Here is a 22,074-nt window from a genome sequence, read left to right as displayed (position 1 = left end):
ATTACTCATTAAAATTACTTCATGAAGAAAACTAGCGCCTGACCCCCAAGAATGTCTATACAAAGCTGCCTTAAATATATAAATCGAATCCTTTTAAAATGCCTTAACCGCTATGACATACTAGCCTACGTTTCGTGGGCGCTGTCCGTTCAGCACCACATTCCCAGCCTCACGGCTATAGTGTCACACTGGCCTACCTCGTAGCCTGCTACAAGAGCACAACCACGTCTTTTTCTCAAATGACACAAATCATATAGCGTGTAGAAAAAAGTGTTCACTTGTCTAGGTCAGGAGGCAATTGAGATAAACGGCAATAGCCTACATAGAAAACGTCATAGGCCTACCTACCTAGGTCCGAAAATAATGTAGGCTAACAACATCTGAGCTAACGAAAATATTTGCATGTGAAAATCTGATTTTTGTAACCATATGCTCCATATACTGCAAGTGTGCTGTATTCGTTGGTATTTAAGACAAGTTGATCGGCACGAGGATTTCAAATGCATAAAAGCGATCAAATTAGTGCTTTCACCAATTAGCCTTTATCATTCAGCACATTGGGAATTGTTTATGTAACGGAATTGTTAGCAGAAACATAACACAAGGAACTGTGTTTCTATTTTGAACACACAAACGTATGTTCAATTTCACCATCGGCTAATTCGTGTGCCCCAGATGCCTGTCTTTGAGATAGCCTTTTTTCGAAGGAAAGAAAACAAAGAAAACGCTTGAGCATAAAGAGCATGCACACACGTTGAAAAAAATTACCTGCAACATCCCGGTTAATCCATTTTTAAAAAATTAAGGATAGCCTGATGTATGGATCTCTTGCTGAGAAAAACTGAGCTAAGGTGTTCCTTGCTTCATTACTAATGCATCTTCGTCCTACACCGTTTTTGGAATAGAAATAAAGTAGTCAGGCTCAACTGCGTTTGCTTCAGTGTTTTGATGCAACCAGTGCAGGAGACGCGTAGTTAAAAAAAAAACAAAAAAAAACAGTCGGTTTGGATCACTGCCAAGAAATGGTTGAGGTCACGAAATAATTTGGAGAACCAAGTAAATAGAGGACCGCTGCCTCACACGTCCTCCCAAAACGGGTGAGGGCCACAGCGAGACACAGCAAATACTGCAGTGGGTGTTTCTAAGCAGAAAGCTTTCATTCGAGAAGTCCACTCTCAAAAAAGTGACTAACAACACAACCTTTAAACAGCTCAGCTGATACAGCTGTATTGTTTGAATGTCGACTAATGCCTCTACCTGAAAAGGCGGTGTTTTCTGCAGGTTGTCTAAAATACTTGAAGAAAACGAAGCCTACCACACCCGCGAACGCTATGTCGTCTCCTGGATCAATAAGAAGTCATGGAAAATTTACAAATCTTGCGATTGCATCTGGCATCACTTCCCATATTTCGACAACGTGTATTTCAAGTGTAGTGCTCCCATTTGACAGGGAACAATTTTCATGAAACGTAATCGTGGATGGTGGGTGAATATTTGGAGGTGGCGCTGGAAGGGGGGTATTGGAAATAGAGTGATCACGTCACAGGTTCCAATAAATTCTGGTATGATCTTTGACATAACGGGATAATAAACGTTACAATGCAAGTTGGTCTCATTATGTCCACTTGTGAAGATTAGAGATCGTCTTTGCTCAAGATCAGTAGCCTGTGTTTATTGTTATTTTTGCATGTTAATGTAGCCCACGCGCAATGTAAATTAAGCCCAGGAAACATTTTAGGCAATTTCTTCGTCAAAGAATGACAGGGCACGCTGAACAATGAACGGAAAATGCAATACTCCAATATAAATGTCGACCTAATATAATGTCTGGCATTGAGCCTATTCGACGGAAAAAATATGCCTGGGACCCGGCGCTCTGCGACATTTTCAGCGTACTGGTGAGAGCAAAAAAACGTCCTCCTCGCCCGAAAAAAATCACCCGTTTTAGAAAAATCTGAATATATACTTACTATTTAAACGTTAGCGCGTATCCACAATGGTGTCGCTGGACTGCAGATGTCGAAAAGACTCGGAAGAAACTGCGGTTGTCGCCATATTGATGCTGCTATCTTTCTTCCCAATGCGTGTAGTTACCCTGCATAATTGATGACTCTCAGCAAAATACTAGGGAGTGTCGGCAAATACATGTCTTCGGATCAGTGAGAGGCATTGATTGGTATCAAAATAAAATCCAAGAAAACGGTCTGATTAATTCAATTAGGCCTACCCCTATTTCGACTACCACGCTGCTACCTGGCTAGTGCATGCTGAACGACGGGACAAGCAGAGAAGACGAAATGTGGAGTCTCCAGCAGATAATTAGCTCCAAGGCAGTGTAGCAGAATAGGTTGCCTTCAAAGAGTTAAGCTAGTCATCTAATTCGGCTTGTCTGAAGCAGTATAAACCTATGCATGTATGTCCTAAATGGTTTCTCGATTTAGGGTGCTAAAATAATTAATTTCAGATGTATTGTTTTATACAGACTTTGCTGGGTGGGGGATGGGGATGCCTGTGTGTATATGGGATGGAGGGGGGTGGCGGTAGGCTACATAATTACACCACTGCTGTCACTATGTCACTGCTGACATAGCCTCAGTGAATGTTCTTTATATTAGCCTACATCACAATCACCTGCAGCAACGTCACAAAGCAAATCCCAATAAAGTTTTTAAAACTGTCACTCCCACTTCTCCACTCAGATGGAGGGCAAAACATCAATGCTCACCATAGTCCTACTGGTTTTATTGTTAAACTTAAGACTCGGAAATGGAATTTCTGCCCAAGTTAGTAAGTTCTGCCACCATCTATTTGGTGTTAAATTGGTTTTACATTTTAATCATACATTTTGATTAGTAAAAACTGATTATCATGATATTACATACACATGGAAAGACATTATCTGTAGTTAGTGCCACTTATGTAAGCTGTAAGAGTGTAAACACACTGCCTGTGTGTTCAATAGCCTACTTTTCTAAAACAAATGCAAAAATGTGACTTAACTACAGCAGGGTGTGGACAACGGCCATTGGTGGGTGCACCTGGCGGGTCACGCATTGTTGGTGGCCGGATTGCACCTGATGGGGCATGGCCTTGGCAAGTCAGCATTCAGAGAGGTTTCCGGCATTTCTGTGGTGGGAGTATTCTCAGCGCTCAATGGGTGATCACTGCAGCTCACTGTTTCGATTCTAACTTGTAAGTGCTATGTAATCACATTGCTTGATACAGTATATGGTAGTATACTAGAAAGGTTTTGAGGCACACTCACACTCATTGTTGGGTTGAAAATAGGCTAGTGGTTCCATAGATGAAGAAAGCTTAGAGAAAGAGAAAGCTTAGCATGTCTTGAAAGACCTGTGACTTCATGTCAACTAATAAGACTAGTAGACAGGAATGCACAATTGGCCCCAACATTTAGTGCCTTGTCAATGGAGACTTAAACGTCAGTGTTTTATGAGACTTAGCATCCTTATTTAATTATTCTCTTATTATGATTATGTTTTCCTTCTCCTCAGAATTCGCTCGGACCTGCAGGTGATGGCTGGTGAACGTTTCCTTTTGAGAAGAGGAAAATATGCGCAGCATCGAAACATCAAACAAATGATCATTCACAAGAATTATTCTACAGCTACCAAATTTGGCAACGACGTGGCCCTTCTGCAGTTGAGCACGCCGCTTCAGTTTACGGACTATGTTCAGCCTGTGTGTACAATCAAAAATGAGACAGAGGAAAGGACCCTGAAATTCAGCGCATGCTTTATCAGTGGCTGGGGAAGCACTAGAAATGAGGGTTTGTGTCATTAATTGAACAAATTAGCTATGTAAGACTAGTGGTTTGTCATCAGCACAAAGACCTAAGCTTAGAATTTGAACATCACTGTCTTTCCAGGCCCCGGTGTATTCAGACTGCGTGAGGCAGAGGTGGATCTTATTCCCAGAGAGACCTGCAATCAGCTGGACTGGTATAATGGTTTCATCAGTGAAAACATGATCTGTGCTGGCTTTGAGGAGGGGAATGTTGACAGTTGCCAGGTGATGTAGTAACGGTTTCATTGGGATCTTACTTCCATCTGAATGTACAAATTATTCAAATGCATCTGGTCATGGTGCATGGTGCTCATGATTGTTTTGTTTTGCTCCATTGAAGGGTGACAGCGGGGGTCCTTTGCAATGCTACAGTGAAGAACAGGAGAGGTTCTACCTTGTAGGAGTGACAAGCTTTGGGGATGAATGTGCACTAGCTATGAGACCTGGAGTGTATGCTCGCACCAGCAAATACACTAACTGGATGAAAAGGAAACAGGAGCGATCAGCATCTTCTGCTCTTGCATATTCCATTCTTATCCATACATCATCAGTCTTAAGTGCTCTCTGGTTGTCAATATAAGGAATAAACACATCCAATTATAAGATACTGTAAATAGATTGTTTTATCAATATTTGTGATTTTTGGCCATTTAGGACAGTATTTATAGTGAACTATATCTTTCATGACCCTTACGGAAGGGCTTCACATCCAAAAATATCTTCTACTGAGTAACTATTGTACTCCCTAAGGCCAGGTGGGCAGTATTGCGCTGTGTACCTCATTCCCTAATGGCCCAAAGAATTGCACTGATTACAAGATTAGCAGCCATGACACTAACCTGCTTTGTAAGAAGCATCCCACCTGATAAGTGCCTGCAGCCTCGAACAAGGGAACAAGGAAGTTCCAGTCGTTAACACAGGTGACAGGCAGCTAGGGTTAGATATCTCCATACCATTCATTGGTGGTGGTTACTAGTGAGGTCCCCCCATCCATGTGTTGTAAAGCGACCTTGGGTACCATGAAAGGCGCTATATAAGTCGAAGGTATTATTATTATTATTATTATTACCATGGGAATGGAAATAGGATCTATGGATCCTTGAGAGCAACTCAAGTCCTAAGATCTCAGAGGTACTATTTGTGACCTTGTCCAGCAATCTTTGTTTTTCAGCTGTTATGCAAAGATGTAAATCAGCTGTTTTTCTAATAGAGTGAACACACAAAAATCAAGGGACCTGGGGCCCTCACATTGTAACTGCTGAGGAGTGTGGGGCCCAGTGGTGAGCTCACATTTTAAACACCAAGGGACCCAGGGACCTCTTTTTTCAGACACACAAGAGAGGCTGTTAAATTCATTGTGCTGTAGGTGGTGGTGGTGGTGGTGGTGTGTGTGTGTGTGTGTGGGGGGTCATACAGTGGCCTATCAACAACCAAGACTATTTAACACTAATTACTGTGACTAATTACACAACATCACTTTCAATAAAAGTGTTTGCTAATTGAATACATGTAAATTTACAGCATGACGCAGGATGGTTACCAATGTGGCACATTAAACATTAAGGGGCAGCCGTGGCCTACTGGTTAGCGCTTCGGACTTGTAACCTGAAGGTTGCCGGTTCGAACCCCGACCAGTAGGCACGGCTGAAGTGCCTAAGGCACTCAACCCCTCACTGCTCCCCGAGCGCTGCTGTTGTTGCAGGCAGCTCACTGCGCCGGGATTAGTGTGTGCTTCACTTCACTGTGTGCTGAGTGTGTTTCACTAATTCATGGATTGGGATAAATTGCAGAGACCAAATTTCCCTTACGGGATCAAAAGAGTATATACTTAATACTATACATTTGCGACTGTTGCCACCAACTGTTCATTGCACAGTTGTACCCAGGAACAGGAATGGCAATTCCTCACAGTACCAGTACCACATTTGCTGCCAATACAAAGAACCCAACCAAAGTCACCAACAAAGCAAGCCAATATTGTGAGCACTTCTGGGGGCCTGAGTACACTGAGTAGCACATGCTTTTCATTGTGGCATGTTGTCTTGTCTGCACTGCTTTTCTTAATCTGCACTGAAGTTTTACATGGCATGGTTTTGCTGTCTCTGAGATAGATTACCTAATCTCTGTTTTAAGGAGGAGTTGTGAAATCTTCTATTAAAGAACTTGAATAATTTATGGATTGGTTTGTTTATTAACTGGGCCTATGTATCTGGGCCTGTAAGCCTCATAATCTTTTCCTGATTTATTTTATTTTCCTGATTTATTTAATTATTTATTTCTTTTCTTGTTACTTCATTTTTTTGATTGTTGTTTACCTCATTGTTGTAACCATAATACTTTGACTCCTTAGCTCGCTATATTAGTGTCATTCCATGGGATTTGCTCATGTCAACACCTGTGAAGAGGGTAGAAGGGCTGGAGGCATTGAAGAAGGGGCAGCTGATACAAAAAAACAACAACATTCCAATGCCTGAAAGCAATATTCCAAGTTAATGGAAACGCTAATCTGCGTCCTGCCCCTCAAGACCAACAGTTAGGAAGAGCAGATGGAGCGAGTGTCCCAAGAGCAGCACGGGAGTCTGTCTGTGTTGCACTCACACTGGGGGCTCAAGACGCCTTTATCCGAAGGAGTACCGGTCCGGCGAGAGGAGTCATTCCCCTTGACTGCCAGCCAGTGAGCGTTGAGTGTTGTATCCCAGAAGTTGGGCCATGTGGAGCGCTAGTTCTACACAAGCGCCACAATATCCCCCATTTGAGCTGACCTGGAATGGAAGAAAGACCCATACATTCTTGTTGCCGAAAAAGTGGTCCGACCCCCATTTTGGCTGACCAGCATCCAAGACACTTGTATTGTTGGACAGGATCCGCTGGCCAGGTGTGGGGCTGCCCTCCGCAATGCTGGGGAGAGACAGCCATCAGGAAGAAGAGCAGCCTGCATGCCCATGCCCATGGTCCAGCGCTCTATGTTGGCCAGGCAGAGAGAGACCTGCTAAAGCACAGAGAAACACCACACCACTACTAAACCAAGGAGAACAGCCTTTGAATTTGGGTAGCTGCCCCCATAACCACTGCAGTCTCCAGAGACCAGACAGGCCATTGAAGACCCTTGGTAGGAGATAATGGAGCTGCAAGGAGTTGGACCAAAACATCCCAAAAAGTGTGAGAGGTAGGCCTCACTGAGCACAGCAGCAGCCCATGGACCACATCCACAGTCCTGCTAAAGAGATGGCTCATGGCACTGGATGACATCGCTGGGCTCCGCTGGTTCCACTCACTTGACCTCTGCAGTGGCTACTGGTAGGTGGAGCTATGTCAAAATGCTTTTTTTTCATAGGCCAGGGGCTCTGGCAGATTTAAATGCAACATTTCAGGCTCTGAAATGATCTGGTTATGAAAGGTCTTCCAAGCCATTTGCCAACCTGACCTGCTCCTGGATCCAACAAAGTGTGACCTGTTTTTTTGTGTGAGCGGGTTACTGGGCCATTTTGTTGGCACAGTTGGCGTATCCACCAACTCAACAAACTATAGCAGTGAGAGATTGGCAAGTGCCCCCTGAGATGAGGAAGCTACAGAGCCTCCTGGAGTCGTGGCATTTGACACTTTGTTCAAGACCTCGATCGTCTAACACAGAAAGGCCAGCTGTTCAAATGGGGAGAGGACTGCACTGCTGAATTCGACCAGCTCTGTCTTGCCCCAGCCGATCTCCATGCTCTCCAGCTCTTCACTCACTGTGGTCTGGCTTCATCATGCAGTAGGAGCTGCTGCACCAACACTGGGAGAAACCAGATGGCCAGCACAAGATCCGGCAGCAGCTAGTGCGTGCTTGTCTATGAGCCCAGGTCATGCTGCTGTCCTATGACTTGGTAGGGACACACCGCTTTGCTGTCACAAAAACAATCTGGTATTGGAGAGCCAGATGCTACTTGCAACTGGCAAGATGTGTACACATCACATAAGAACATTATGTGAATGAGCATGGCCCGATGAGACGACTCCCGTGCACCACTTCAACAATATGGGTTGGGAGCACCTATGTAGTGGATGGGTGTGGGTGTGTTGGGCGTGCTCCCCATCTCCATGTAAAGGAATCACCACATCATGATAGCCATGAAATGGCCCGAGGTGTACAGTATGTGGTCCTAGTGTAACACTTTGTTGCGCTGCACAGGTCAGCCTGGCACCTGCCTCTTCTCGAACTTGCGATCTTGCAGCATCTTGGACAGGGAGACGGTCGTGCTAGCAATGGCTAAAACCCATGAGTGATGAGTGCGTGTGGCTCATTGTAGCACCATCAACACCAACAGACCTCCGTCTAGTGTGAATATGGCAAGCTAATGTTAACACTGCTTTGTTTATATTCTGTTTAGCTGCACCTGTATTTCCCTATATCCCACTTGCAGTAGAATGTAGCCTACATTCAAGTTGACTGTGGGCAGTCTTTGCTGTGTGTGCAGAGAATGGGCATGCATTGTTATCCGTCTCCTGAGTCCTAAAAGGATCTCTATCCAACCTGGCACACTTAATCACCATGAAGGCCAGATGCTGTGATTAGGTATTCAAGGTCATAGAGTCAAAAGTCAAGGTCATCCATGAAATATTGCTGTAGCACAGTTCGCACGATATGAACAAGGCAAGGGACAAGGTGTTCGGGTCCAGTAACACAGTAAATATGATTGTTTATTATTATCTGATGTGATCAAAAAGGCAAAAGACATTGTATGTGACCACATACACACCCTCTTACCTCTTCATTTAAATTGCTGCAGTCTAGGTGACATTTGTGCCCCCCTCTTCTGACCAAAAATAGCTATAAAGCTATAAAGGCCTTAAATCTGTTAAAATAAGCAAGTTGTCCAGCTGGCCTGGTCATGTCCATGGTGCATGGAGTGAGTCTGTGTGGGTGGGAAGAATGTCCTCTGGTATGCATGAGTATGATCCTGGTGTGATTGTTAAGTTTGATGTCTGTATCCCTGCAACAAAGTGCCTTGTGACTCCAAATTTACCTTGGATTTTTGGAAGAGAGCTCCTTGGGGTTATTTCCACAATCAAAATATAACAAGTCCAAAGTGTCTGCAGATATGTTTCATGTGAGCAACGTTCATGAAGATGTTGATTGATGTGCGATATGTGCATCTCTGGCTATTAATCACTATATTATTGTTATCATTATGTTTGGCCATATATTAGGAGAATGTATTGTATACCATTAGCTTACATTACATTATCTTATCTATTTGCAGACCAACACAGGTGGCCCACAGAGCCGCTACCTCCCCACCAGTACAAAGGCACTATGTCATATAAGGCATATGACGGAATAATTACGAGCAAGTGTAGAATTACCAGAAGGCTCAGTATTCATATGCAAGTTAGCAAATATTACCCCTGGCCCTGGGGGTATTCCAAGTACGTGGTTTAGTGAGAAACCTGGGTAAATTAACTCAGAATAAGGGGTAAACCTCCTAAAAGAAGAGCTGTAAACCTTCATTTTCCTAACAAAACAATGCCATAGGGCTCTTGTTGTAGGAAGTTTATCACTTACTCTGAGTTAATTTACCCAGGTTTGTCAAACATTCTTGGAATACCCCCCTGGACTGCAAGATAGCTAGATTACTACAGTATAAATACATCTTAAAATAGATACATTGTCATCAGTTATGAAATTGTGAAGGTCAACTCTTGAGATATAAAAGGTTTGGATACATGAACTCAAGTTTGTCTTGAAGCTAAATTTTGATGGTAAAATCTGGTTAAAAAATCTAATATATTTCACAAGGCCAGCCTCTATCATATATCACTTACAAGTGTTAACTTTTCTGACAGTGGAACGATTTTGTTAAAGACAGCCAGTGACATCAGCTCTCTGGAAAAGTTCAAGCCAGCCATGCTTTTTCACTGTAGAAAAGGTATTCAGGAAGTTGCAGGCAGATATTGTTCTACTGACACCTGGTGGAGTGCTATGATATCATACAAATATTTGGACTACTCCTGTGGTGACCTACTGATAGACTATATGGGCCCTGATTTGAAAGACAGCCAAATGTTCCAAAAGTTACTCTCTACATCTAATTGAACCTTGTCTTGTCTATTGTCTGCTGACCTTATTTGACTTATTTGTCTGTTTTTCAAATTAGGTACAATATGCAGTGTTGGGTCAGATTACTTTGAAATGTAATCCATTACTGAATACAGACTACTGCCAATTTCTGTAATCAGTAACGTAATCCACTGGATTAGAAAAATAATGTAATATAATCTGAGTACTTTTGGATTTCTTCAAAATAAAAGACTCGAAAATTAAATAAAAAATACATTGCAGTACACGCCCAGAATGCCTTCTATTGCATTATGCGATGTTGTTCTCACGTGTAGGAGCATGACCTTTTTTGTCTGTTTTAGACAAACTGGTGGAGAAATGTGTATAGAAGATCTTGACTGCGTGCGTTTTTGCAAGTGTGTGTTAGCGGTCACGGTGCAAGATGGCCTGTTCACAGGTCAAATACTGCCACTATCTTCTCCATTCCCTGTCCATTCACTCAAAATCACAATTTTCCAACTATTAACTGCACAGTATTATTTACTGAATGATGTAAAGCTATGTCATGTATTTAAAGACATAATCGAAATGTAATCAAGTAATCTCGACAATGTAACTATAATCTGATTACACATTTTTTCTAGTCTAATGTAATCTGGTCTGATTATAGTTACTTCATTTTTGTAATCTGATTGCATAATCCAGATTACTTGTAATCAGTTACTACCCAACCCTGCCAATATCTGATAGTCCATAGAACTGTAGGTTACCTGTATATTACCAAAAATACAAAATACAGAAATCTAAATTGCAGAATTGCAGCCATAACTCTACATCAGCAAAGAACATCCCTCATAAAACATTAGATTATGCACTACAGAAAATGACACAGAACAGGACATTGTATTCAATACATTTATTTAAATCTATGTATTGGCATAGATCAGCTTGGCATTTAAATTAAATCTAGCATTACCCCCCACATTACAAATTGTATCTATTCGAAACAGTGATATGAAAGGGCCTCATCAACTTGCGAATGTAATTTGACTGAACAGCAGTTAACCAACCCATTGGGTTTTTAGGGTTCTGATGGGCGGTGTGACTAACTGTTGGGGGTTATTAGCAGCTCTCCGTTAAAAAAGTAGGATTGGTTAGTCTTGGAACTGATATGTTTTTACACATACCTTATCACTGTTTACAAATAACTAAGTAAATGCAGATGTAAGCTGTGGTCTGTATTCTGTATTTGACTCGCCGCATCTTGAGGCAGTACAGTATAAACAGTAAGTACAGTGAGTGACAAAGGCCATCTCATAGGAGGCATTGAGTTATTGAAGATACCCTGAAATGTAAATTACAACCACAAACCCGCACTGAATGTGGTAGGGACAAAAAGATAAGAAAAAGGCTTTGTGGGACAAAATATATATGTACACAGGCTTTGTGGAACGGAAAATATATATGTACACATTTTTTTCTCATACTTTTTGTTCCCCATCTCCTAAATTAACAGAAGCAACAGCAAATACTTTTTCAAGAACACATGCAATAGTTTAGCTGATGGGGGGGAAAGTGCAAATTGTTACTTTTTTCCAACATGGACCAGGTTACTTTAACCCTAAGCGGTGATGCAGAGAATTGCTATCAAGTATGAGAGATCAGTCAAGTTTTATAGACATAAAGAGTACGTCCACTTGATTATACAGTAACATCAGTGAGACATAAACGAGAACACTAAAAATATAAAAACCAATACCTTCAGTAAAATCATCACTCTAAAATCCCTTTTCAGTATACAGTTTACATACAGCAATGCAAGATAAAACAACTAAAACCAAAAATTCCACAGGTTTGATAAGGCATGGAGTTGTCAAATAACATGTTGTTTGTATAGGGCTCCTTCTGCCACCAGTTTAAATGCATATAATTCTTGCAATACAATGCCAATATCCGGATCCGGAATAGAGGATTAATGACCAGTGACAAATGAAACTCCCCCACTTGAATGAAGTTCTGAGCGCTGTACATTGCATCATGACTGGCAAAAAAAACAAAAACAAAAAAAAGAAAAAAAACAAAGCTGTGCTATATTTCACCAAGGTATGGATGCAAATCAACATGACTGGTGTGAAGACATGCAAATGATGCATGTCTGTTAACAGCTTTGTAGGACTGCCAATAGAGTACAGCCAAATGTTGCTGGTGATCTTATATCTTAGTCAATATGTATTGACCTAAAAAAAAAAGAATGTAAGAATGACAATGACTCTGCCCCTAAATATGTTAAGCTGCCCCTAAGATGGAGGAACGGAGGGGCAGTTTCTTGTTTCTAAGTCCATCTTGCTGCCCTGACTGTGACAGACTACCTTGTGGAAGGTGGAAGAGATGGAGTATTTTGCACACAGTACTCTCAATCAAAACAATTGGGACAGGACACCCTTGTGTGTACTTCAGAAGAGTGCCCCCCAGTGCAGTGAGGGGAGATGTGTGGAGAATGGAGAGTGAGCGACTGATGGTGAAGGACCCTTCCAGTGTGCCCACGAACCAGGAAATGAATGTTGAAGGGGGGAAAGCACCATGGCCCCCCATCCTCACGTCTGTGCTTTTGTGCTGCTTCATTAGTTTAGTCTTTCCTCCCTGGGCTCTACGGACAGGGGGCCGTTTATTGTTTTGTTGATGTATGTTTTTCGTTTATTGTGAAGTTGCGTTACGCTGGATTTCTTTTTTTGGACCGTAGGTCACAACAGCACCACAGCCAGGCCGAGGTAGTTGTCCTACCATGGCTGTCTAGTTCACATACTCAGCAGGCCGAGAGCGAGAGCGCGTCTGGGGGCAGAGAGGCAGGGAGACCCTCCCTCCTGTGTCCAAACACCCCACTCTACCACACCACACCACAGACCAGGAAGCGCAAGTGAGGCCACTTGATTGTGTGTAAGTGTGTGTATGTGTGGGTGGGTGGGTGTGCACTCGTCCTCGGAAAGCAAAACGTGGACATCCTCCACCCTTTCAGAATAAGTCTGGTGCAAATATTGATGCAGGTCTGTTTTGGGGGGGGGGGGGGGGTGTTGGGACAGCAGGAGAGGGCTGTGGTGGTGGCTTGGCTGGGCTGCATGGGTGGTTTGGGACTCGGCAGGAGAGGGCTGTGGTGGTGGCTTGGCTGGGCTGCATGGGTGGTTTGGGACTCGGCAGGAGAGGGCTGTGGTGGTGGTGGTGATGGCTGGGCAGGAGCTTCACATGTTGTAGGCCACGTAGATGGGGTCAAGCTGGTCGGCCAGGAAGGAGTCGCGCAGGTGCATGCGCTGTTTCTCGCCGCGCGAATTGATGGGGATGACGCCCGGGTCCACGATGACGACCACGCCCACGATCAGGTGGTGCTCCTCCAGCACCACGTTGGTGACCAACGGCACCAGGTCCAGAGCCTCTTGCTCCGAGCCGGCCAGTTCGGACACCACCACCAGCAGGTTGGTCCAGGTGAACACAGCGCTAGAGACAGGAAGATGTGGTTAGCAGAAAGTTGCAGCTCCAGTCACACATTCCCAGCCATAACAACTGAAGGGACAGCAGTGACTTGGTGAACAGCAATGACAATGGAACACATAGAAGTGACATAAAGCACATCATTTAATATACAAGCATATGTACATATAAATACATGTAAACCTCATAGTCAATGCTAAATCAAGATGGGCAGCTATGTTGCTTTGTATAGAATGTTCTACAAAAAAGGAAGAAATCCAAGAGCAGAAGTCTAGGAGACAGTGAGGGGAAACTTGAGTGTAAACTGCTGCTGGGTCCATTCACCTCTCCGCAATGCTGCGATGGGCTCGGGACACGGAGGTCTCGATGTCAATGGGGTGGTAGCGCAGTCCTCTCAGCTCCAGGGTCTCGTCCAGGGAGCCCACCACAAACAGAGCATCATGCCGATCTGAAGATTGCAAGAGACCATGTCATGTTAAAGTAATTCAGATATTTCAGGTGAAATAACCCCTGGCGATGTGAAACACTGTTCACTGAAACACTGTACTGTTGGGGGCAGCCGTGGCCTACTGGTTAGCACTTCGGACTTGTAACCGGAGGGTTGCCGATTCGAACCCCGACCAGTAGGCACGGCTGAAGTACCCTTGAGCAGGGCACCTAACCCCTCACTGCTCCCCGACCGCCGCTGTTGATGCAGGCAGCTCACTGCGCCGGGATTAGTGTGTGCTTCACCTCACTGTGTGTACACTGTGTGCTGTGTGTGTTTCACTAATTCACGGATTGGGATAAATGCAGAGACCAAATTTCCCTCACGGGATCAAAAGAGTATATACACTTATACTTATACAAAGTTCAAATCATTTCAACTTTTTGAGGTGACAGGTGATGAACAAATCACTGTGTATGTGGATGGATTCCACGCAGGAAGCCATGTTGCTCATTTCTAACTGTGCAAACAACACCCTCTGGTGGTGAGGAGTGGTGACACAGACCTCCACTGGCGTCCAGCAGCTCGGTCCTCCTGACGAAGCCCAGGTAGCCGGTGCGTGCCCACAGGGTGTGCGTCTCCCCGAAGCTGAGGCGCGTGTTGAAGTGGTCAGCCTGCAGGCTCTCCTCTCCATAGATGGTGTAGTAACCACTGGCACTGTGGGGGCTACTCACCCAGATCTGAGAGAGAGAAAACAGACAAAGCCATGAGACTGACAGGGCTGATGATGCAGAACTAAATAGTGAGAGGGGTGTTTTAGGGTTTTAAGTGCTTTAGAAGCCTGGGAAATAGCATGCTGTACAGCAGCTGAAGCTAAAGCTAAAGCTGTGTTTTAGCATGGCATGGTTTATCAGTGATCACCCTTTAGTGGCCTTACCTCCCCAAGATGGGAGTCGCCCAGGGGCCCCCTGGTTTCTGGATTCACAATTATCACCCGCACTCCAGGAAGGATCTGCAGGGAGATGGAGAGTATGGATACAAGTTTATTCAGGGTTGTGCACAATTCGAATTGCAATTCTGCTTCCTGTTTGCTACCTCAATTGAAATGCAAGTGGAATTCAAGAATTGAATTGGAATTGGAATTTAAGAGCCAGTTTCAATTCAATTCTGGAATTTTGCACAAGCCTGAAGTGTATGTACACACACACACAAACACACACACACACACATACAGAGTAGTACAGAGTAGGTAAGATTAACCTCTGAGGATTATGTTAAGTATATGATCAGAGTCTAACAAATTCACTGTCGGATCCAAACTGAATAGGCTCACTCACTGTGCCTGACTCCATGAGGGGCAGACTCTGAGGAGCGCCTTTCTCCACCAGTCTCACCCTGCACACACACACACACACACACACACACACACACACACACAGAGCGAGAGAGAGCGAGAGAGAGAGAGCGAGAGAGGGAGCGAGAGCGAGAGCGAGAGAGAGAAAGAGAGAGATTCCACATTAGAACATAATAATTACACAATCCCTGCCATTCAGAGCTGGAATGCAGAATAGAGCTGATCCAAAATGTCCGACACAAAATAGATAATTTCTGGACACCAGACTGCTTCTTGCTGTAACACTACTTAATGTGACACATCTGCCATCTCCAGTTAAAGAGCTGAGTGTGAATGCAGTGGGGAGAGGTTCTCACCTGTCGTGTCGGAGAGACTTCATGTCCACATAGACTGTGGAAGGGTCAGGTCCTGCTGTTCCCTGCAGCACAGAAACAAAGGACATTTAACAGCATGACCACAGAGGCCCCCCTCGTACAGTACATACCTGTTAATGTCAGCAGACACTATTGTCGCGTGCATGCGTGCGAATGACTGACCTGCAGGCAGATTGCCAGGTTCACCCTGGAGCCGAAGGCAGTGCTGACGGCCCGCGGGGAGAGGCCCAGGTCCTTGAAGAGTTTGGAGAAGGACTGGGAGAGGGCCAGGCGGGGACGCTCCTCGGCCACCACCACACAGCTCCGCACACACGACAGATTTACGCCCCGTGCCTGCATGCGCGCACACACACACACACACACGACATTCCAACACATTAGTGACCATCCACATTCCTCCTCATGTTGCTTTTGATTCACTTAACTGGCCATGAGCAGCACTTTTAAAAGCACATTACAAAATGGCGAATGGCAAGGCAAGGCAAGGCAAGGCAAGGCAAGGCAAGGCAAGGCAAGGCAAGGCAAGGCAAGGCAAGGCAAGGCAAGGCAAGGCAAGGCAAGGCAAGGCAAGGCAAGGCAAGGCAAGGCAAGGCAAGGCAAGGCAAGGCAAGGCAAGGCAAGGCAAGGCAAGGCAAGGCAAGGCAAGGCAAGGCAAGGCAAGGCAAGGCAAGGCAAGGCAAGGCAAGGCAAGGCAAGGCAAGGCAAGGCAAGGCAAGGCAAGGCAAGGCAAGGCAAGGCAAGGCAAGGCAAGGCAAGGCAAGGCAAGGCAAGGCAAGGCAAGGCAAGGCAAGGCAAGGCAAGGCAAGGCAAGGCAAGGCAAGGCAAGGCAAGGCAAGGCAAGGCAAGGCAAGGCAAGGCAAGGCAAGGCAAGGCAAGGCAAGGCAAGGCAAGGCAAGGCAAGGCAAGGCAAGGCAAGGCAAGGCAAGGCAAGGCAAGGCAAGGCAAGGCAAGGCAAGGCAAGGCAAGGCAAGGCAAGGCAAGGCAAGGCAAGGCAAGGCAAGGCAAGGCAAGGCAAGGCAAGGCAAGGCAAGGCAAGGCAAGGCAAGGCAAGGCAAGGCAAGGCAAGGCAAGGCAAGGCAAGGCAAGGCAAGGCAAGGCAAGGCAAGGCAAGGCAAGGCAAGGCAAGGCAAGGCAAGGCAAGGCAAGGCAAGGCAAGGCAAGGCAAGGCAAGGCAAGGCAAGGCAAGGCAAGGCAAGGCAAGGCAAGGCAAGGCAAGGCAAGGCAAGGCAAGGCAAGGCAAGGCAAGGCAAGGCAAGGCAAGGCAAGGCAAGGCAAGGCAAGGCAAGGCAAGGCAAGGCAAGGCAAGGCAAGGCAAGGCAAGGCAAGGCAAGGCAAGGCAAGGCAAGGCAAGGCAAGGCAAGGCAAGGCAAGGCAAGGCAAGGCAAGGCAAGGCAAGGCAAGGCAAGGCAAGGCAAGGCAAGGCAAGGCAAGGCAAGGCAAGGCAAGGCAAGGCAAGGCAAGGCAACTGCACGCACACACACACACACACACACACACACACACACACAAGGGGAAGAATAAATGTACCCAGTTTTGTAGGGTAATAATACATACTTGGCATCTTGTCTTCATGCTATGGAGAAACTGATAGCCTAACATGAGCTGCATGTATGAAACTCAATCAGAGCGCAGCAAGGGAACGACATGATAAGACAATGCCAGCTATGAGAATGTCCATGTATGAGAGCGTGCGTGCGTGCGTGCGTGCGTGCGTGCGTGCGTGCGTGCGTGCGTGCGTCTCACCTGGACAGACACCACAGCACAAAGCCAAGGCCACAGTAGGGGTCCAGGCAGATGGCGACTTGTCGCGAGGAGTACAGCTCACACTGGAGCTTTATGGAGCGGCACAGAGCACTCACAGCAGCATGGGAGATCTGATGGAACACACACACACACACACACACACACACACACACACACACACACACACACACACACACACACACACACACACACACACACACACACAGAGTACTGTTATCATTCTGTTCACCATCATCATGCTGAGTATCAGCAGCATGACCCCTCTGTGCTCTGTGTCTGCTAACACAGAATGACACTGAAAACCCTTGAGCAGGCTACAAAAGGCTGTGGAGTAAACAGGTGACATCAACACTAACTAGAACACTTCCTCAATGTGCTGCATCACGTGTTAAACGAATGTCCAGGATATGGATGAGAACTGTGATTAAAACATCCATTAGAGGAGACACAAACGACTAACAATGACCTTTACTGTCCGCTCAGTCCTGTGGCTGCCAGTGGTAACTCACCTTGACCCCAGTGAGCATGCCGGTGGTGGACACACTGAAGTCCAGGTAGGCCAGCATCTCCGGGGTGGGGGGCTTGTAGAGCTGAGGAGGCCGTTTCCTGGGCAGATCATCTGAGAGGACAGAGGACACACAGGGACAGAGCTGAGCCATGCTGCACGTGTGTGTGTGTGTGTGTGTGTGTGTGTGTGTGTGTGTGTGTGGGGGCGTAAGTGTCTGTACAGTACTGTGCAAAAGTCTTAGGCACCTTACATGTTTTGCTTCAGTAATGCCATAAGTACCATATTGTTTATTTCTCACTCTTAATTAGAATATGTTTAAATACACATCAAATGTAGTTTTTGTTCTGATACCAGTCCAATTTCAGTCTCAAGATGCCACTGGATTTGCTGTGGATCCAGCTACGATGTGGGTCTGGAGATCAGCTGCTGGCTTGACCGTGGCTCACCCTAAAACTGACGCTGCCGTGTCAAGAGCATTTTGGCACAAAGTGGAGGAGCCACCTGTAACATACTGTACATCTCCAGTGACCCTCTTCAGTAATGCAGTGTCAGCTTGCCTCATCAAGGCTCTTTGAATAGAAATCTTTGGCCATGCTTTTTCCACTTTTCAATGACATCTTTGATTTGCCAAAGTGCCGTCGTCTCATTCACACTTGTGATACTATGGTGTCAGAGCCAGAATCAGTACCAGTACCAACCGGTTTCAGCTTCCCCCTTGCGACATTGGTCATTATAACAGTGCAAAAACATTTCTTTGTGTTATTTTACATTTTGTCTTCTGGTTGAATTCTAGTGAAGACAATGCAAAATAAGCATATATAGTCATCATGACATAGCTAAAACACCAAATCTACCGGGTGCCTAACACTTTTGCACAGAGCTGCTCTATGCGGATGCCAGTGTGAGTGTTTATGCGTGTGGTGGATGTGACGACTCATTTGTGAAGTCACAGAGAGGCCCTGTCAAAGACTGTGAGTGTCTTGGTGTGCATAGTCATACCAGTACACATTTGTTTAGCACTTTGTCATAGCTATTTCCCTGCACCCTGACAGGCCTGTTGGTTGTGGGATTCCGGTTCACCATCTCTCCGAGTGTATGCCGTACCTGTAAACCCTCCCGTTTCTCACATATTTTAACTTTTTCCCCGCTGTCTTCCCGTTTTAATATTTTCCCGTAAAATATCCCATATTTTAATACTCTAATAACATTTAAGTAACTCGTTAAGTTAGTGCAGCAGTTTTGTAGTCTGAATTCTTGCTGTTAGTGTATTTTGCATTTGAGAAACCCAGGAAATCTCCCTTATTCTCAGTGCACAATGCTGACAGCTATGGTGTATGCATTTGAAATTGAATATTTAGCCACATTTTTCTTCTGTTAATTAACTCGATCAACAATAATTGTGATGGCCTGTTTACGGCACTATCTATGAAGGTACATAATGAAATTTATAAACAATGTGCCCAGTATGTTTACACTGTCTTTGAGAGATGGCCAGACAGGTAGATCACCTGTGAGGTGGGGCTAGGCTCTGCCCTCTCACCTGTGTCTATGATGGTGGGCCACGTCTTGATGTTGACGCTGGCGGCAGCTTCTTTGGACCTGAGGATCTTCATGAGGAGTTGAGTGGTGAGGATGCAGGCAGCTTTACTGACCTACAGCAACACACAGGAGCACAGAGGGGCATAGAGGGAACAGGCCGTCAAGAGCTGTGGAGCTCTGGCAACAGTCAACATCACATGCACACACACACGCAGGCTTGCATGACCAGGTTCATGTGAGCTTTAGAGCGCTGTCTCAACTGGCTAGACCACTACTAAAATGTGTGCGTTTTTGTGGTTACACTTTTATTCAGTGTACACCATATACCAGGTAAAGTAGGTCATGCTGAGTTGAGATCAAGTCCAGCATTTTTACCAAGTCAATGACTAACATAGACTATCAGTTCACATAGGCGAACATTTGTGAACGTTTGCAAACAGTTTTCCGTTTGCCTTGAGTTTTCGGCGAAAGTTTGCGAACAGAAGAAACAGTCTGCGGAGGTAGTTCTTCGCGAACATACAGTGGAACTGGAACAGGTAACAATGCAATTAGAGTTACAATGGAATGTTAACACCAAATCAAATTTAACTCTTTAAAGAAAACATGTTCACCACTAACGTTCGCCACCGTTTGCCAAATTTGAACGCACCTCAGGTTCGGGTTTCAGATTAGTCAATAGAGGAGCTGCAAGTTGATTTCTTAAACTCTATTGGCCGACTACGGTGGAGTCTGACAGACAGTACTTACGTCTATGATCATGCGGACAGTGGGCAGAGTGGCAGCCAGGTTCTGCGGGTGAGGCGGCCGAACCGTCACTGGGACACAGCCCGCATACAGGCAGCCATAGAAGGAGGAGATCAGGTCAATACCTGCAGACAGGGACAGAGAGCATGAGCACCCATAGGGCAGTCAAAAACATAACGAGCACACAAGAAGGTCTTTTGTCCTGTCACAGCACATTCGTAACTGTGCCCTGAATTTTTTTTTTATTCATTTTGGGTCTGCTACTCAGCGTCAACATGTGCAGAAGTATGCATGCAAAGATACAGATTTTTATGTCAAATGTACAAAACGTTTTCCCCCAATACTATTACCGGTAATGTGACTTAATATTTGGTTTTAAAAATGAATTGATTATTTTTAGCATTATTGTTAATGCATGGGTGTAGTAGATGTCAATGAGCTATGCCTGCTGTTATTGAAGCTACGAAAGAAGCTAAGTATCAAGGAGACCTACAGTAATTGAAAGGTTTACAGACATCAGAGAACAAATATGCCAGCAATATCTGATAGTTGTGAATAGATGCTTCCCATTTGTTAAAAGTGTGAGGGGAGGCGTGTGTGTGCATACCAGGAGGATAGAGTAGCACCACATTGTCTCCTGTATTGATGCCTCCTCGTTCCATCAGTGCTGTGGCCACCTTCTCTGCCCGTTTGTGAAGCTGCAAACATGAGGCTGTGCTCACTGGCACCCCCTGGAGGAGAGGAGGAGTTACTACAATTAGTACAGAACTTCTGCTAACCTCTTAAACAGACACAACATTACACAAGTGCCAAGAAAACGGTCTGGCCATTATGAGGTGGCTGAGATTACAGCAGGAAGCTGGAGTGAGAACAACCTGTGCACTTGTGCACCAGGGATCTGAAAGCCTGTTTCTGGATTTAATAAGCAAAGCATTTTGCACTCAGACTCAAAATAGACTACAGACTGAGGTCTATGTAATAGGCTTTAACCTGTAGGTGTCTCACTGTACCTTGGTATTGAGCAGCACATAAAGGACATGGTCTGGGTCAGTCTGAGCTCTCCACTGCAAGGCTTCCGACAAGAACTGGTGCTGTAAAAAAAGGCAAGAAACTCAATTAGTGTCAATCCATCCATACATCAACCTCACCTACCTTCAGACAGCCATGGAAGGACACATAGGATTTGAAAGGACATCATAAGGGCTTGCTTGCTGCCTAACATAGCCACTGTGAACACTAGCAGCATTAGAAGCAGACACAGTGTCAGCGAGGTCTGGGTCACTAAGCCAGCGCCAGACTCTAGACTAGCAGGCTGTAGATTCCAGTGAAGAGAAGAAAGGCTGGGGCACAGTGTGGTCGGGGGGGTAGCAGTCCACACAGAAGCAGGAGAGCTGGCATGGGAGACAGGCCTGTGCTGTCCGCTTCAACTAACAAAGACACACGCAGTCACACACACTCACACACACACACACACACAAACACACACAGACACACACAGACACACTCAAAGGCTCTGAAGCGAAGCAAAGGGTGCATGCAGAGGGTTGGCATTGCTCACCAAACCATGCAGCGTCTAAGGATGTGTGTGAGTGTGTGTGTGCTTACTAGCACGCATGTGTGCGCGCGACTGTATGCTGGTGACACGTGGCCTAACAATCTTTATCAAACTGAATTTTATACAAGAGTAAGCACCCAGCCCTTCAGCCTCTGGGATACACAGACATACACACACACACACTCTCACTCTCTCTCACTCACACACACGCGCACACACACACACAGCCTAGAGAGGCAAATGTCGTTCATGCTTCATTTAAGATCCAAACTACCGCAGTCAAAGGTATTTGAGTCAAGTTAATTTTTAACAGCAAGGACAACTGGTTGTACATCTTATAGTGAGAGAGCTAAAAATAACTGCAGGCGATATTTTTTTCTTCCCATAAATATTTTAAATCAAATTACCACTGAAAATTCTTCCTCAATATACTGCAATTACATAAATGAATGGGTACACTCTCAGTGCCTAAGAAATCCAACCCAACT

The 22,074-nt window shown here is 45.3% G+C and overlaps 4 protein-coding genes across 13 annotated transcripts in view; 1 reads left to right on the top strand and 3 right to left on the bottom strand.

Annotated features, from left to right (window-relative positions):
- Window positions 1-2,311, bottom strand: part of scn8aa (sodium channel, voltage gated, type VIII, alpha subunit a) — a 67,296-nt gene extending 64,985 nt beyond the window's left edge. For 6 of the 10 annotated variants that reach the window (XM_048241519.1, XM_048241521.1, XM_048241524.1 and 3 more), the window contains exon 1: window positions 1,971-2,310. The gene's annotated coding sequence lies outside the window, so the exon portion shown is untranslated. Of the gene's footprint in view, window positions 1-768; window positions 1,269-1,315; window positions 1,436-1,970 lie in introns of those variants that run through there. The other 4 variants (XM_048241515.1, XM_048241523.1, XM_048241517.1 and 1 more) reach the window with 4 other exon arrangements.
- A 390-nt stretch (window positions 2,312-2,701) lies between these two features.
- LOC125293777 (acrosin) lies at window positions 2,702-4,402 on the top strand. Its single transcript, XM_048241887.1, has 5 exons — window positions 2,702-2,787; window positions 3,006-3,192; window positions 3,513-3,787; window positions 3,887-4,029; window positions 4,145-4,402. The coding sequence occupies exons 1-5, from the start codon at window positions 2,718-2,720 to the stop codon at window positions 4,382-4,384; spliced, it is 915 nt and encodes a 304-aa protein (XP_048097844.1). The 5' UTR covers window positions 2,702-2,717; the 3' UTR covers window positions 4,385-4,402.
- An 8,494-nt stretch (window positions 4,403-12,896) lies between these two features.
- On the bottom strand, window positions 12,897-15,815 carry LOC125293324 (disco-interacting protein 2 homolog B-A-like). The gene is made up of 7 exons (XM_048241191.1): window positions 15,639-15,815; window positions 15,459-15,520; window positions 15,086-15,143; window positions 14,686-14,760; window positions 14,314-14,488; window positions 13,646-13,769; window positions 12,897-13,327 (listed from the first exon to the last, which is right to left on the bottom strand). The coding sequence occupies exons 1-7, from the start codon at window positions 15,813-15,815 to the stop codon at window positions 13,075-13,077; spliced, it is 924 nt and encodes a 307-aa protein (XP_048097148.1). The 3' UTR covers window positions 12,897-13,074.
- A 1,384-nt stretch (window positions 15,816-17,199) lies between these two features.
- The window catches only part of LOC125292961 (disco-interacting protein 2 homolog B-A), a 44,796-nt gene continuing 39,921 nt past the window's right edge, over window positions 17,200-22,074 (bottom strand). The window contains exons 25-30 of the mRNA XM_048240557.1: window positions 21,042-21,122; window positions 20,639-20,762; window positions 20,035-20,156; window positions 19,289-19,400; window positions 17,750-17,859; window positions 17,200-17,350 (exon numbers count right to left, since the gene is read on the bottom strand). Of these exons, the coding sequence (XP_048096514.1) occupies window positions 17,216-17,350; window positions 17,750-17,859; window positions 19,289-19,400; window positions 20,035-20,156; window positions 20,639-20,762; window positions 21,042-21,122 (684 nt within the window). The 3' untranslated portion in view covers window positions 17,200-17,215. The remainder of the gene's footprint in view (window positions 17,351-17,749; window positions 17,860-19,288; window positions 19,401-20,034; window positions 20,157-20,638; window positions 20,763-21,041; window positions 21,123-22,074) is intronic.

Source organism: Alosa alosa, chromosome 4 (assembly GCF_017589495.1).
Source record: "Alosa alosa isolate M-15738 ecotype Scorff River chromosome 4, AALO_Geno_1.1, whole genome shotgun sequence".
Classification (NCBI taxonomy): Eukaryota; Metazoa; Chordata; class Actinopteri; order Clupeiformes; family Clupeidae; genus Alosa; species Alosa alosa.
Note: the sequence above shows the minus strand (reverse complement) of the source record. Positions and strands in the feature narration are given on the sequence as shown.